General features: G+C 38.7%; 1 protein-coding gene across 5 annotated transcripts in view; it reads right to left on the bottom strand.

The window, feature by feature from the left end:
- Dnajc7 (DnaJ heat shock protein family (Hsp40) member C7) overlaps positions 1-15,924 on the bottom strand; it is a 34,169-nt gene that overhangs the window by 15,497 nt on the left and 2,748 nt on the right. For 3 of the 5 annotated variants that reach the window (XM_015495705.2, XM_048791368.1, XM_048791364.1), the window contains exons 2-5: positions 5,615-5,703; positions 3,833-3,957; positions 3,360-3,473; positions 1,035-1,109 (exon numbers count right to left, since the gene is read on the bottom strand). In XM_015495705.2, coding sequence (XP_015351191.1) covers positions 1,035-1,109; positions 3,360-3,473; positions 3,833-3,957; positions 5,615-5,703 — 403 coding nt within the window. Of the gene's footprint in view, positions 1-1,034; positions 1,110-3,359; positions 3,474-3,832; positions 3,958-5,614; positions 5,704-8,281; positions 8,422-13,397; positions 13,539-15,924 lie in introns of those variants that run through there. The other 2 variants (XM_015495706.2, XM_015495707.2) reach the window with 2 other exon arrangements.

Genomic DNA, 15,924 nt, shown 5'->3' with positions numbered 1-15,924 from the left:
CGTCTGTTGTGGTACTGGGGACTGAACCCAAGGGCCCTCTACCACTGAGCTACATCCCCACCTCTTTTTACTTTTTGGTACCAGGGATTGAACCCAGTGATGGTTAACATCTGAGCCACATTCCCAGTTCTCTCTCTGTTTTATTTTGAGACAGAGTCTCACTAAGTTATTTAGGGCCTTGCCAAGTTGCTGAGGCTGTTTTTGAACTCGTGATCCTCCTGCCTCAGCCTCCCAAGCCACTGGGATTATAGGCATGTGTCACCATGCCTGGTTTTTATTTTTTATTTTGAGATGGGGTCTCACTAAATTGCTTCCTCTGGTCTTGAACTTGCTATCCTCATGTTTTAGCTTCCCAAACAGCTGGGATTATAAGTGTGTACCACCCTGCTCAGCTTACTAACTTAAGTGATTCCAAAAATCTCTCCTGATAGATGGTCCCCAAAAGGTTAAAAACCACCTATCTTACCTTTTGAAACTTAAATGAAAATGATTTCTAAATGCCCTTAAGGAAGGTGGGGTGGGGGGGGGCTTGAACTCAACACAGTCTTTTTTCTCTCCCCAATATTTTTTAGTTGTAGTTGGACACAATACCTTTATTTATTTATTTATATTTATGTGGTACTGAGGATCGAACCCAGGGCCTCACACATGCTAGGCAAGTGCTCTACTGCTGAGCCACAACCCCAGCCCTCACTTTGCTTTTTATCATAAAGCCAAATATAATTAAGAAGAAAAAAAACAAAAAACTTGTTTTTTAGAGGAGAAAAAAAAAAACAGGTCAAAAGCTAAATTCAAGTAATAATTTACTATTTCTAACACACTATTTCTCTTAATTATCACAGAGAAATGGCATTTCCTAGAGAGGTGGCGCTTGCCCTCTTGTAGATGTCCCTATAAAATATGCAAAAAAGGAAGGAGACAGCATGATTAGCTAGACAGAAAGGAACCAGCAATATCAAATACATACACAAAACTAACACAGGACAGACACACACAGAGGGGAATGTTGTGAGAACGGGTAAATTGCACTTTACCTTCCGAAAATCTCGCTTCTCAAAATCCATTTCTGCTATTTTTTCATATTCCATGACTGCATTAGCATTCTTGAACTACACCGGAAAAATAATAAGTTTAATGAAGTTGTAGATATAACAATCACAAAAATCAACAAGGCCTTGATGAATCTATTCTTTGAAGGAAAAAAAAAATCAGTCCCTAGCACCACAAAAAAGAGGAAAATCAGAATCTGAGATTTTTCAAAAATCAAGGTGGTGAAGACAGGGCCAAACATTCCTTAACAGAAAAGCTGAAGCCTGTATTTCACCCTCAGGCTGGGGATACAGCTCAGTGTCTATACAGAGCCTGCCCAGCACCAATTTTGATTCTAAGACTGAAAAAAAAGCCCAAAAATAAATAATAAAGAAAAACAATTTAACAAAACAAAAATCTCAATTTAAACTTTAAGGCAAGAATACAAGAGTCATGCTTTGACATATACAAAATAAAGGCAATGTATTGCCAGGAACTAAGCAGAAAATTTAGATTACCAATGAAATGTATCCAAGGGTAAACTGAATAAACACGGAGATGGAACTAAAACATGTTTTATTCATTTTTAACTTTTGGTGCTGGAGACTGAACCCAGATTTACACTGAGTTCCATCCCCAGCCCTTTTAATTTTGAGACAGGTTCTTACTAAGTTGCTGAGGCTGGCCTCAAACTTGCTCTTCTCCTGCCTCCCGCCTCCTGAGTTGCTGGTATTACAGGTGTGCACCACTACAATAAGCAGTGTTGTTCTTACTTTTTTTGGCAGTCCTAGGCCTCAAATGTGCTAGGCCAGAGTTCTATCACTGAGCTACATCCCTCCCCCGTTCAGAATTTACTCAAATTCTTGTGTGTGTGTGTGTGTGTGTGTGTGTGTGTGTGTGTGTTACTGAGGATTAAACCCAGGACCCTGTTTTTGCTAGGCAAGCGTTCTATGACTCAGTTACAGCCCTTTTAAATTTTTATTTTCACACAGGGTCTTGCTAATTTGCCCAGGCTGGTGTCAGACTTGCAATCGTCCTGCCTTAGTTTCCCAAGTAGCTGAGATGACAGGCATGCACCACCATAACTGGCTCACTCAAACTCTTTAACTTCAGCTGGGGACAGTGATGCATGCCTGTAATCCTAGCAACTCAGGAGGCTAAAACAGGAGAATCTCAGGTTCCAGAATCTCAGCAATTTAGCAAAAGCCTGTCTCAATTTAAAAAATAAAAAGGGGTTGGGCTGGGATTGTGGCTCAGTGTAGAGTGCTCGCCTAGCACGGGCGGGACCGGGGTTCGATCCTCAGCACCACATAAAAATTAAAAAAATGCATTGTGTTGTGTCCATCTATGCCAAAAAATAAAAATATTTTTTAAAAAATAAATAATTTAAAAAAAATAAAAAGGGCTGGGAATGGAGCTCAGTGGTAAAGTGCTCCTGGATTAGATCCCCAGTACCAAAAACAAAACAAAAGAAAAATAAAACTTTTGAGTGATTGCATGCACAAGGCCCCAGGTTCAATCCCCAGCACCACACACACACACAAAATTAACCTCATTCAAATCAGTTGCTTAAAGCTTCTATCTATTCTCTCTCAGGCATCTCAGAAACCCTTCAATTTTTAGACTTTTAAAAAATGTAAATCATATTCAGAACCCATTTTATAGATAAGAAAGCCGGGGATCAGAGAGACTAAAATCATCCAAGTGTGGCTAATGGAAGAAGGAGTACTAGATCTCAGTTCTGACTTTTATTTTATTTTTTAAATTATTTTTAAATTTTTTATTTATATATGACAGTGAAATGCATTACAATTCTTATTACACATATACAGCACAACTTTTCCTATTTCTGGTTGTATACAAAGTATATTCACACCAATTCGTGTCTTCATATATGTTCTTTGGATAATAATGTCTATCACATTCCACCATCATTTCTAAACCCATGCCCCCTCCCTTCCCCTCCCATCCCTCTGCCCTATCTAGAGTTTGTCTATTCCTCCTATGCTCCCTTCTCCCCAACCCACTATGAATCCACCTCCTTATACCAGAGAAAACATTTGGCATTTGTTTTTTTGGGATTGGCTAACTTCACTTATCATTCTCTAACTCTACCTGCAAATGCCATGATTTTATTCTCTTTTATTGCTGAGAAATATTCCATTGTGTATATATGCCGAATTTTTTTTAATCCATTCATCTATTGAAGGGTATCTAGGTTGGTTCCAGTTTAGCTATTGTGAATTGTGCTGCTCAGTTCTGACTGAGCAGAAGTCACTATTTCTTCCAATCACACCATGTTGTTTGATACTAATAGATTCAACTCTTACCTCTTGTTGTGCCTGAGCATTTTTGTGATCCAGTTCTAGGGCTCTCTGGAAACTACGACATGCTGCCATGGCATTCCCTAGGGAGAGGTGGCACTTGCCTTCTCGTAGATGACCCTATAAGAAGATACACAAAGAAGGAAGGAAAGGAGCTTGATTAGCTAGACAAAAAGAAACCAACAGCAATACCACCCACACAAAACCAACAAAGGATAAAAACAATAGAGCAATGGTTGTTAATCTAGGCAATGTGCCTCAGGGGATATTCATGGCTGTTAGAATATCCCCTGAGGTAGATTGCCTAGATTAACAACTGAGGAGAGGGAGTGCTATTGATACTTAGTAGTTAAAAGCCAGAGATGCACAAGGTAGTCCTCACAACAAAAAATTATCTAATCCCAAATGACAACAGTGTCAAGAAAGAGAAATCCTCAACTGTAGCTACTCAACCTTCCCCCTAGAGCCACATTACATACCCGGACAAAACTGTCATCCAACCTCACTGACTGTTGTGCATCTCCAAGAGCTTCCCGGAACCTTCCAAGCATCATCAACGTGGCTGCTCGATTACCATAATAGCTAGCATTTTTAGGACACATATCTATAGGAAAGGTAAAAGAACACAAAAAGTTCAATACAGGTCACTGATTTGAAAACTTAGGGGCATCTCTCTCAGAACTATGTCAAGAATCAAACTATAAGAATGCTGAAGGGGACTGGGGATATAGCTCAGTAGCACAGTGTTAGCCCAGCATTTGTGAATGAGACTCTGGGTTCTATCTCCAGCACACACTCGCACGCTCACGCATACACACACACAGACAGAATGTTGACAAACTCTAAAAGGCCACAGCTAAATTTTTAACTATCTGTGCAAATGGACAGCAGCAACCAATTTTAAAAGAAAACAAGATACAACTTTAGAGACTGGCAGTATAGATAGGTCAGAATAGAACACATGTTTAGCATCAGAGAGGCCCTAGGTTTAATCCCCAGCATCAAAACCAAATCAAAGGCCAGGCGCAATGCTGTACACCTGCAATCCCAGCAGCTAGGGAGGCTGAGACAGGAGGATCTGAGTTCAAAGCCAGCCTCATCAACTTAGAGAGGCCCTAACAGCGAAACCCTGTCTCTAAATAAAATATAAAAAAGGGGCTGGGGATGTGGCTCAGTGGTTAAGCGCCCCTAGGTTCCATCCCTGGTAACAACAAAAGAGAAACCAAACCAATCCAACCAAAAAAAAAAAAAAAGACTAAGAAGAAGAAAACAAGTTATGATTTTTCTTTTTTTTGCAGTACTGGGGACTGAACCCAGGGCACTCTACTACTGAACCACATTCCCGGTCCTTTTTTTTTTTGAGATGGAGTCTTACTAAGTTGCTGAGGCTGGCCTCGAACCCATGATCCTCCTGAATCAGCATCCAGAGTTGCTGGGGGTTCCAAGTATACACCACCCATGCCAGCTAAATTATGGTCTTAAAGTGCACTGGCGGAGCTCATCGCCTAGCAAACAATATCAATGAGGTATTAAAATGAATTTGATTTTTCTGAATTGAGATGGGGAGCACATGAGCAAGTAAGATGAGGAAAATGCCAACATGGGGGCTGGGGTTGTGGCTCAGCAGTGGAGTGCTCGCCTAGCACATGCGAGGCCCTGGGTTTGATCCTCAGCATCACATAAAAATAAATGAATGAAGTGAAGGTGTTGTGTCCATCTACAACTAAAAAATAAATATTAAAAAAAAAAACAAAGAAAGAAAGAAAGAAAATGCCAACATGGGATTAAAATATGCAGGCAAATTGGGGCTGGGGTGTGGTTCAGTGATAGAGTGCTTGCCTAGCATGTATGAGGCACTGGGTTCAATTCTCAGCACCACATATAAACAAATAAAGGTTCATCAATAACTAATAAAAATTTAAAAAAAAATGCTGGCAAATTAAGTATGGAGATAAGATAATCCACAAAGGCCATTTTTTCAGATAGTAAGTGAATGGGCAATGATTTGTTGCATTTGGGTGGCTATCTTTTTGCTATAGCATTCAGAATTTCAGGATTTAGCAAACTTTAATTTGCCAAAGAAAGAACTACTCACCTTCAGTTTAAAAATGTTATCCATCAGGAGATCATTAAGCCTGAAGGAGTTCACACAGTAACAGATATCAGCCCACTAAGAAAACAGTTACTTCATAAGGAGAAGCTACTGAGAAGAGTATTTGGCAAGTTAATACTTTCTAGAATAGCTACCAGATCCTTCTTACCTATGGCTTTTGTATAATAGTTATAAGCTTCATTGTAATCTTTCTTGGCATAGTATGCATTTCCTTGTTCCTTGAAGCATTCTGCTTCCCTGAAAAGGAGAGACAATTACATTATTACACCTCAGGAATGATCTGTCTATCTCATAGGAGCAATCTTTGGTCTACAGCCCCTGGCACATTCAGTTGGAAGTTTATAAATTTGTTCAATAGGATGATGGACCAAAAGAAGAAGGTGCTAATAAAAGAATCTAAGTTCTTCAAATGCTATTTTCTGTCATGTAGAGACATTCAAACTAAATTAAGAAAACTCCTTTCACGTTGCCTGCCTTAACTTTTCACTGTTCCAGCCTATTATCATTCTCTCACGGGGCAGGCAGATTTAGACATTCCCTCCCAGCAACTGAAATGTTTTACAAAAATGTGGTGCTGGGACTCAAACTCAGGTTCTTGCACACTCTTCTACTGAGCTACACCCCCAGTCAACAACTGAATTTTTAGATTCATTTCTTTTCCAGGGTTATCACAACAGCTTGCTCTTTTGCAAAATTCCAGAAAAAACAATTATGGGTAATTTCAATGGTCAACTGACTGTGAAATGGGCCACATCCCTTAAGAGTTTTAATGATTTAGTCTCCTGAAAAGTGGCTCATGCATTTGTCCCTGGAAGGACGAGCAGAGGAAAAGCAAAAGAGTTAAAAGCATAGCATACTGGTGTTTAAGATGGGACAGAGTTGAATGACAGCAAGAGACTTAGAACTTGGATGACAGGGACATGTAAGGTATAGGTTGCCAGTACCAGGCTATAAGGAGTACTCATCTATTGATGTTCCCTTTGCCCATCATGTACATCTATGTGGGTATTTACTCCTCCCTTTTGTCATCCATCCAATAACTAGGTACAAATCAGACATGACAAACAAGTACTTTAAAAGAGCAACAAACTAGTAACCTCTATCAAAGATACTCAAAATTATTCTACTGCCCAACTTCAGTGACAAAGATAATTCTTTGCTGAAATGACTAATGCAACATAATTAAATATCTGAACATTTTGTTATAAGGATGAATCTTCCCATCGTCTTTACATGCGAAAAAGGACTAAAGTTCAGGGTTGCGTGGAGTGGCGACAATAACCAATGTTTTTAACAGTAATGATTATATAGAGATTATAGCTTGATTCTATGGACACAGGTATTGGAAAGATTTGTGATTTATTTGCTTATGTATTTTAAATTACAAATTGGCAAAGCCACACTCTTTTTATTCAGGCAAATCTCCCTTTCCATTCTTCTCCATCACTGTCCTGGTAAGTCCTACTAACACAAAAAGGCTGCTAGAAGAAAGGAGAAAAAGAAAGAAAAAGGGTGTAACTTACAAATGCTGATAGATTTGAAATGCGATATAAATTTGTTGAGTAATCCGATTATATCAATTGTCACAATGCTATTAAAAAAGCCATGGGTTATTAAAAGTCCTGAAGGACACTCCCTACAATTGAAAGACTTAAAGCAACACCCGAAATCTTTCTACATGCTGTACAAGTTCCTATAAATCTAACTTAGAAAAGTATTATAAAAACTACAAGCAGTCAAGAGATTTGAAAGGCCTCCCCAAACTGGATTTCAGAAGTTGAGTGAAATCACTGTGAAGAAATGGAATAGTATATTCCAAAGCAGACACTGACCTAAGGTGTATCTAAGAAGATCTAGATAGTGGCTAAGAACATAAAAATCCTTGAGGAAAACCCAAAGGCACCTAGGCATGGAAGCAGACATTGTATCAGCAGTATAAAGCTTGTTAAGTCACAAATTAAGTAAGATTTAGAGCTTGTGGAAATTTTTTTCTGAAAAGTTCTCTCGTGGAGGCAAGTGCAGTACTGGCTTCCAGTAAAAATGCAAATAATGATTTATATGGAAATTATAAACAACTAGTCAGGTGAGTTTCGTTTTTCAGAAGAAATTAAGGTTTGGAGGCTAAATAATTTGCCCAAGGTCAGGATGTGACCCTCATTTGTCACATTCTAAAGTTTGTGCACTTTGTACTATGTTAAGCTTTCTAAAGTTTACTTCGTCTTATTGATAAATACTTTAAAAATTAATCTGTACTACTCAAAATAAAGCATGAACAATAAAAACAAATTTCTTTAAATTAAGACACAAAATAGCTCCTACATATAAAATCCAAACCCAGAACTTAAATTTGGATTTAAGTAAGCTGACATTCCTAACATTGGTCATAGAGGGAGAAGTGTTCCTTTCTCTTTAAGATGCAAGACCTAGTGAACTGGATTTTGCCTCCCCCAAGAAATGCATTTCATTTTAGTAAATGGTGAGTAGATTCCATTCTAGAGCAAACAAAGCAAGTAATGTAGAGTCAGCCCACAGCAAAAAGAACAAGAAGAATTGTGTTGTGACAAGTTACCATGTTTTTAACCTCACATTGCACAGCAGCAGGCCAGAATTAGCTATTCCCACACAACTGCCTCATGAAAAGGACTTATTTTCATAGAAACGTGGCTGATTAACAGCTGCCCAAACAATGGGCACTTAGTACTTCTAGACTGAACGCTTATTTTTTGCCTCCAGGTCCAATGCCCAAAGTAGAGTCCCTCCTTCATTTTGAACCTCCCCACCAAATACACAACAAGCTTTAACCAAGGGGCCTAACCCTGAGAGACCAGCCGAGGAAAGAGTGGATCTTTGGAATCCAGCATGGCAGCAGCAAGAACTGAACCAGGCTGCATCAGGAACAATTCCAGGGTCAAATCCATTCAAGTCCTGCCCTGGGAGTCTGAGAAAGGGCTGAAGCTTGTTCAAGCTGCCCTTACAGCAAAGTGACTGAAGGCTGAGGTGTCAAAGGCGTGGGACTGGAAAAGAGCTAGTTAACAATGGAAGTGAGGGCAACCTGGCGGTGGCATCTCACTCCACTTATTGCCAGGGTCAGTTCATTTGATAACAAAGTGAGGTTATAACATGTTCCTACTGAAACATGTTAGTACTGAGAAAGGAAAGATTAGGGTTAACTGAGTTCACCTGTACTAACTAAAAAGATTTTTCAAAGGACTAAATTCAGCTATATATTATTATTATCCGCGGCTACAAAAAGTCAGACTAACCCTCAAAATATAATACCACAGCAAAATACAGACTTGGCCATAACTGTCCTGATGGTGCTATTAACAACTACAATATTATCTGTTGTGCTTTTTAAATTTCAAGTGTTTCCAATGGAGACTTTCAAAAGGCCTTTTGAGGTGGTTATGGCAATAATTTTACCTGTCCTCCTCCAACAGAGGCAGGCAGCACTAGTGAGGTACCTAAGGTAGCTGCATAGGTTTCCTAACTCCTGGATTACTGGTTGGTTTTTTTTCTGTTTGTTTTTTTTAATTGTTTTTGCAGCACTGGTGATTAACAGAGGGCCTTGTGCAGCCTAGGCAAGTACTCTGCTACTGAACTATATCCCCAGCCCCTGTTCTGTTTTTTAAATATATTTTTAAATTTGTAATTAACACATAATAATTGTACAGGGGCTGGAGTATACTTCAATGCTTGCCTAGCATGCACGAGGCCCCAGGTTTGATCCCTAGCACTGTGGGGTAAGGAGAGGGGGAAGCAAAGTACGTATTTATTTATGGGGTACTACTTGTGGCATTTTCAATACACGTACATGGTGTGTAATGATCAAATAAGGGTGATTAGCATATCCACCACCACAGACATTTATTATTTCTTTGGAGACCCATTTTTCCCAGAAATCCTGTTAGTATCAAGATTTTTAGATTAAAACTGATTTATTCAGTCCCCGACCCATCCTTGAGTCTACTCTAAGCAGAGTAACTACTACAGCTCTGATGCACCAAAAATGCTGGGAATGATTATATCTCTACTACTTTAATTACCTGCAACAAATTCTGTGAAAACAACTACTGAAAGGTTTTCAAAATAATCTGTCCTTGCCAGGCATGGTGATGCACACCTGCAATCCCAGCAGCTCGGGAGGCTAAAGCAGAAGAATCACAAGTTGGAAACCAGTCTCAGCAACTTAGCAAGACCCTGTCTCAAAAAAAAGGTGGGGGTGCTGAGGATATGACTCAGTGGTTAAATGCCCCTGGGTTCAATCCCCAGTACTCTCCCTCTCCCAAAATCTGTCTTGTGTGCATGCATGATGGGAGGGTTGCCTGCAACAAGATCAACTCTGAAGAGCCTGGCCTTCCCTCTGACAGATATAGGTAAGAATATATTCCACGCTTGGTCTGCCTTGCTATTTTATTTTTTGTACTGGGAATTAAACCCAGGGGGCACTTTACCACTGAGCTACATTCGCGCCATTCTTATTTTTTGAGACAGGTCTTGCTAAGTTGCTTAAGTTCTCACTAAGTTGCTGAGTCTGACCTCAAACTTGTGCTCCTCCTGCCTCAGCCTCCTCAAGTCACTCAGATGACAGGCATGTGCCACTGTGACCAGCTTGCTTTGCTATTTTAAAATGTATATCTTTATTTTTCAGAAACAACCTCACAACTCAGAAAACTGCAGCTTTGAAAATCCACTCTTCTATATTACATGTTTATTAAAGTCTGTACATCATATAAGCATTCTCTCCTGATTTAGCATTCATTCACTGCTGACTCTAATTACTTCGACAATACTGCCAAGGGAATCATTTGGTATCACACAGGTCTTAGCAGGGCTCAGGATCATGTGATCAAATCAGACAACTTGGGCTTATGATCACTAGCCAACTTTGCACATTTACAGCTCAGCTAAATTAAAAACACATTAAAATACCATCATAGACACTGCAACGCCCCAAATTAGAAGTCCTATAAAAATTGCTATTTCTCTCTCAAAGTACTTCCATGTTGAACACTCATGCAAGATCTTTGCCTTAGGCCAATTGATCTAACTTTTTAGCAATTAAAGAGGTATTCAAAAAAATTAATCAACCTCTGCTAATACCAGATTCACTGGGAGGTAGTTTTAAAATGTCATTAACATGGCTGGGTTCTCTCTGGATTTACTTGACACATCACATATCTATATACTATTTAAAAAGGGATGAATCTCTACATCAGTTGTACAGTATCATTTTTAAGATTTATTCCATGGGCTGGGGTTGTGGCTCAGTGGTAGAGCGTTTACCTAGCATGCATGAGGCACTGGGTTCAATCCCCAGCACCACATTAAAAAAAAAAAAACTAACACTAAATAAAGGTATTTAAAAGAGGGGCTGGGGGTTGTGGCTCAGAGGTAGAGTGCTTGCCTCATGCCTGAGGGCTGAGGATGTGACTCCAGCGGTAGCACGCTCTCACCTGGCATGTGCAGGGCGCTGGGTTTGATCCTCAGCACCACATAAAAATAAAAAATAAAGATGTTGTGTCCACCGAAAACTAAAAAATAAATATTAAAATAAATAAATAAATAAATAAGTGAAATAGAGGTTTAAAAAATGAATAAACAATATCTTTTAAAAAAAAGGTATTAAAAGAAAAAAAAAGATTTATTCCAGAAGGAGAGGGTAGAAGGGAGAAAAAAGATTAATTCCATTCTATTGCACTAAAAATAAAGACTAGCATGATTTCATTAGTCTGCAACATTTGTAAGCTAGGAAATGCTAATTTTTTTTTTCTTTTTTCTTTCTTCTTCTTGAGATAGGGTCTCCCTGCATTGTCCAGGCTGGCCTTGAACTTCTGACTTCTGATCCTCCTGCTTTGGCCTCCCAAGTCCTGGAACTGCAGGCAAGCACCACTGTGCCCAACTTAATTACATTTTTGTACAACTATATATATATATATGTGTGTGTGTGTGTGTGTGTGTGTGTGTGTGTACATGTGTGTGTACATATACATACACAACACACATATATATACACACAACATTATTTGGCTAGAACAATATTTTTAAATAAAGTTAAGCTATTTCAATAGCATTAATAATGATTTAAATCAAAACGTTACAGCAGCTTGAATAAGTTAGAATTTGGTTTGTTTCAGTTTTTTCATTTTTCTCACATATTCTAGTATTCCTGGAGTGAAAGAGAAATCCATTTTTGTTAAAATTAAAAAGTTTTCTTTTGTTTAGAGTAGAGGAGTGTTCAGGGGCTTCTGATTTTGGAAAATATTTTACTGATAGGAAGAACCTTAGAAAAAAAAATCTTTCCTTTTTTTCCCTTCAGGCTATTAACAATAATACTGTCAATGAGTCAAATATTCTTTAGACATTCCTATTGTATTTATTATTTCCAAAATGTCAACCTACTCTATAACTGTTGCGTCCCATTACTTTTATTCAGTCAAAATCACTAGATGCCCATTGATCTAGAAATGCCCTCTGCCTTTCAGAATTTATGGGATCTTAGCCAGTCTCAAGAGTAGAAATTCTTTCCTTCTTCCCACAGGGGACCTCTTGTCCCCAAAGGCATGTCACAGGGCCTGTTTCACGTTGTACTCTCTATGACCTTCATGAGATAATAAAGTAAGTACAAGGAGCCCAGGAGCCTAACTTTTATTCTATCTTACCAAAAGCAAGCTATTCCACTTCTTTCTTTCTCTTTTTTAAAACATTCTAACCTAAATGTGAAATTTCATATAAGTGGAAGCTATGTAATTTTATAATTTCACAAATATTGGAAAACTTGCAGAGTACTATATGTTGGATTTTTCTTAACTGTTCAGAGAAAACAGAGGTTGGGCTCTATACAGCTTCTACCTGTTAGTAAAATCAGTTGCTATCCAACTTTCTTTACCCAATTTCCTTTGGGACAGCTTTTGTTTTCACTTTAAAGCACAAAAGAGAGAAAGCAGAAGACAAATATGAAAAAAATTCCTTAACCTATCAGTTTAAATTGTTCTCTGGACATTCAGGGAGAAGCCTCAACAGGAAGGAACAAAGCCAGAAAGGGCCCTAGACTCTTGAAGAAGAGTCACAGATTAGTCTATGTAAGGCAGGAGCACTCTCTACTGCTCAAGCAGGGAAGGACACCAGGTAGCCTAAGGGAGCTATGTCTTATTCAAAGAAGCAACCATCCAAACCAATCCTGTCAGAAATTCCATCACTGCAGGCAGAAGGATATTCACGCAGAAATTGGTACCTCATTTGTGAGTTTTAAACTTACACTAGGTTTTTTTTTCCCCTCAGTACTAGAGATTGAACCCAGGGATGCTCTAACGCTGAGCTTCATTCCCCACTCTTTTTATTTTGAAGTAAAAAAGTTAAAAACAAACAAACTAAACAAAAAAACACATACAAGAAATGAAACAGTCTGTTTCCTGATTTTTTTGGAGGGAAGGGGGTATAGAGATAGCAACCAGAAGGAAAGTCTGGACTATTCACTGGTATTCTACTTCTCAAAGTTCTCTTTGGTCCTTAGTTCAACAGGTGATTAAAAGAGCAAACTGACCAAGAAGGAACACTCAAAACACCAAAACAGAGAGTCCTGCTCGCCCCTTCACTTTCCCCATAAAAGTAATACTAGAATCCGAGCAGAAGACTAACTGCTTATATGATAATCTGTCACCCACCCCAATAAACTGAAAGTCACCTGCCAACAGAATATCAGGTCTCAGAGTAGGACCAGGAAAGTCATATATTCCTCCTCACTTTACCATTCTCAAAAGCCTCAACCATTCATCCTCCTGCCAATTATGGAATAAAACATAGGAACTGCCATTTTTATCCGTTGAGGAAAGAAAAAAATTGTCACTCTAATAAAAACGAATGGCCTACTGGAATAACCGCACTTTGAATCCTGCTCTTACTAATGAAATTTACACAATTTAAAAAAATACCTGGAACGACCTCTAAGTAACTGCCACATCACAGCACTGGAGAAAGGGGAGCAAACATTAGTGGACTCTCAGAGGGACTTTGCATCAGGCCAAAAGGCACCTAGATAGTCGCTGACCATTGTCCTCCAGTCTTCTAAAGTCCTAGAGCAAGAAAGTAAAGTCAAGTGCCCAGTACTCAGCTTTTAAAAAACTTTGAAAACACTAGCTTCAATGACTAAACTAATCCCCAATTGGCTGGAATGTACAGTAAGGCTGGGCTTTAAGCCAATCAGAATTATGTTCAGTTGGGAATATACTTGGCACTACAGCAACTGCCATTCACTTGACCCAACATTTTCTTGTTAATTGCTCACTTTTCTTGACATTGGTTAATATGAGAACATGAACTTCAGCAATAAGAAAAAGAGACCTTATGTAGTGTACCGTTGCTCCAGTTATGATTATTTAATAATTTTGCCACTTGGTAGTATCAGGGTTCAATTAATTTGCTGTGTCCAGGATTCTGTATTCCTAGGTTTATCCCTTCTTTAACCATGACTCATTTCTCCCATCTCTTCATCTCCGATCCACACTTAGTGTACCAAAATGAAAATGAAGTGTTTCTCACTGGTTTAGGTTCCAGGTCGAAGATAAATCCTATTCTGCTTATGAGCTTACTGAAATGTCAGAATGAGAAAATTCCTTAACGTATCAGCTTAAATTGTTCCAGTTTAAATTGCTGCCTGCCCTGGAACTTCAAGAGAAGGTTAGGGAAACAAATTCCTGAGAATGTCAAACAGGGTAAGAAAGAAAAGGGAGATGCATTCCCAGAAGCTCTCCAGTTACAAAGGCCACAAACTCCAAAATGCTCTAAGAAATTGCAGTAAAACATAGCAACAGCAGCAATACGTGAGATATAGATTCAGAGTTCAGTTCTTCCCACCAACAACAGTATGAATAAAGAAATAAAAGGTACATTCCTAATCCACAAAGGGTTTACAATACCTCAATATGAAGAAAGAACCTAGTAAGAGTTGCTCTTGCCTGAGTCCATCAGGAAAACAGAGAAGTTAAGAATATCATCTGAAGGAAACAGGTCCTGGCGCTTAAGTCTACAGCTCCCTTGTTTAGAATTCACTGTCCAGTCACATCAAGACAAACACAGAAGTGTTTTCTCTTGGATGAACAGTTTGAAATCCTTCAACGAACCACAGTAAAGACAACCTACAGAGATCAAGCTGCTTCCAAGCCTAGGAGTTGACTGGAGAGCCTTAACTTAAGGCAGGTATTAGATAAAATGGTTCAGCAACTTCCCAGGAAATTCTAAGGCTTTACATTAGTTCAAATGTAAAACCTTTTCAATTTCACCCTAAAAAACTATGTTCTGGTGGGCAAAGAGAAACAATATTGATGCATACAACCACCCCCCATTCTGCTTCCTGCTCATCATGTGAGCTGGTTCCATACTCATCCACCATGATGCCCTGCCTTACCTTAAGCCATGAGGAATGAAGCTTGCTCTCTATGGATTGAGACCTCTAAAACTGTGAGCCCTCAAATAAACTTTTCTTCTCCTAATATATATATATATATATAAAGAACCCCGATCTTTGGTAGTAGTGCTAACTACTATGTTTTTTACTTTAACCTCTTGACTGCCATGGAGGAAAGTGAACTTTATCAGAGTGACAAGCAAAAAAAAAAAAAAAAGAAAGAAAAACCAACCAAACAACAACAAAAAACACTGAAATCCTTTTCTCTGTTGAGACATTAAAGCTAAGGAAATAAATATGTAGTCACTTAAAATGCTGGAATCATGAGGAACAGTATCTTAAAATCTCCTCTCATCTTGCCCCCTGTGGGAATATGACAATTTAGCAGCAGGAGAAAGATGCACTGGAGCCAAAATGTAAGGAAGAAAGTACCCCTTGCTGGTCCTCACAAAAACAACCATGGGACCCATCAACTGTTATGTCCCTAAGTGAACCAGTAGGACTGTAACAAGAGAGACAAGAACATGGCCAAGTAACTCTAGCCAAGCCAGACAGTAAAAAGGCATTTGTAAGGGATGTCCCTCTCCTTGTCCTCTAGTATGGCTACACAGGATTCCAGGAATATGGAAAATGTAAAACCACCTCCCCAAAAAACGTCTAAATCTTTACTCTAATTTTAGAATGCTTAAATCATACATAAACAAGGCTTTTTTTTTTTTTTTTAAATACTAACAGGTCTTAATGTTTACCCTTCTAAGAATGTCTGAGCTTTCTTAGCAGAAACTGGTGCTGGAAGATATCACTGCGTTTGAGATCACAGCAGAAGAAGGAAAAGTAAATCACATTTTGCTAAATGGAAATAACACAACAATGCTGGTTCCTGGAGAAGGACCTGAAGCATGACTGGGTTTTCTTGACTTATGCCAGATTCCATTTTGTTTCTTAATGGCAACAAAATAGGTCTCCTTAACCTTTTAATGTTTAGATTACATAAAACTAAGTTTCCCATTAAAGGAAAATGCTTTGAAGATTTTATATATATATATATATATATT

The sequence above is a fragment of the Marmota marmota genome, unplaced genomic scaffold (assembly GCF_001458135.2).
Source record: "Marmota marmota marmota unplaced genomic scaffold, marMar, whole genome shotgun sequence".
NCBI classification, from domain to species: domain Eukaryota; kingdom Metazoa; phylum Chordata; class Mammalia; order Rodentia; family Sciuridae; genus Marmota; species Marmota marmota.
The sequence above is the reverse complement of the archived record's forward strand: the minus strand, read 5'-3'. Positions and strand labels throughout refer to the sequence as shown.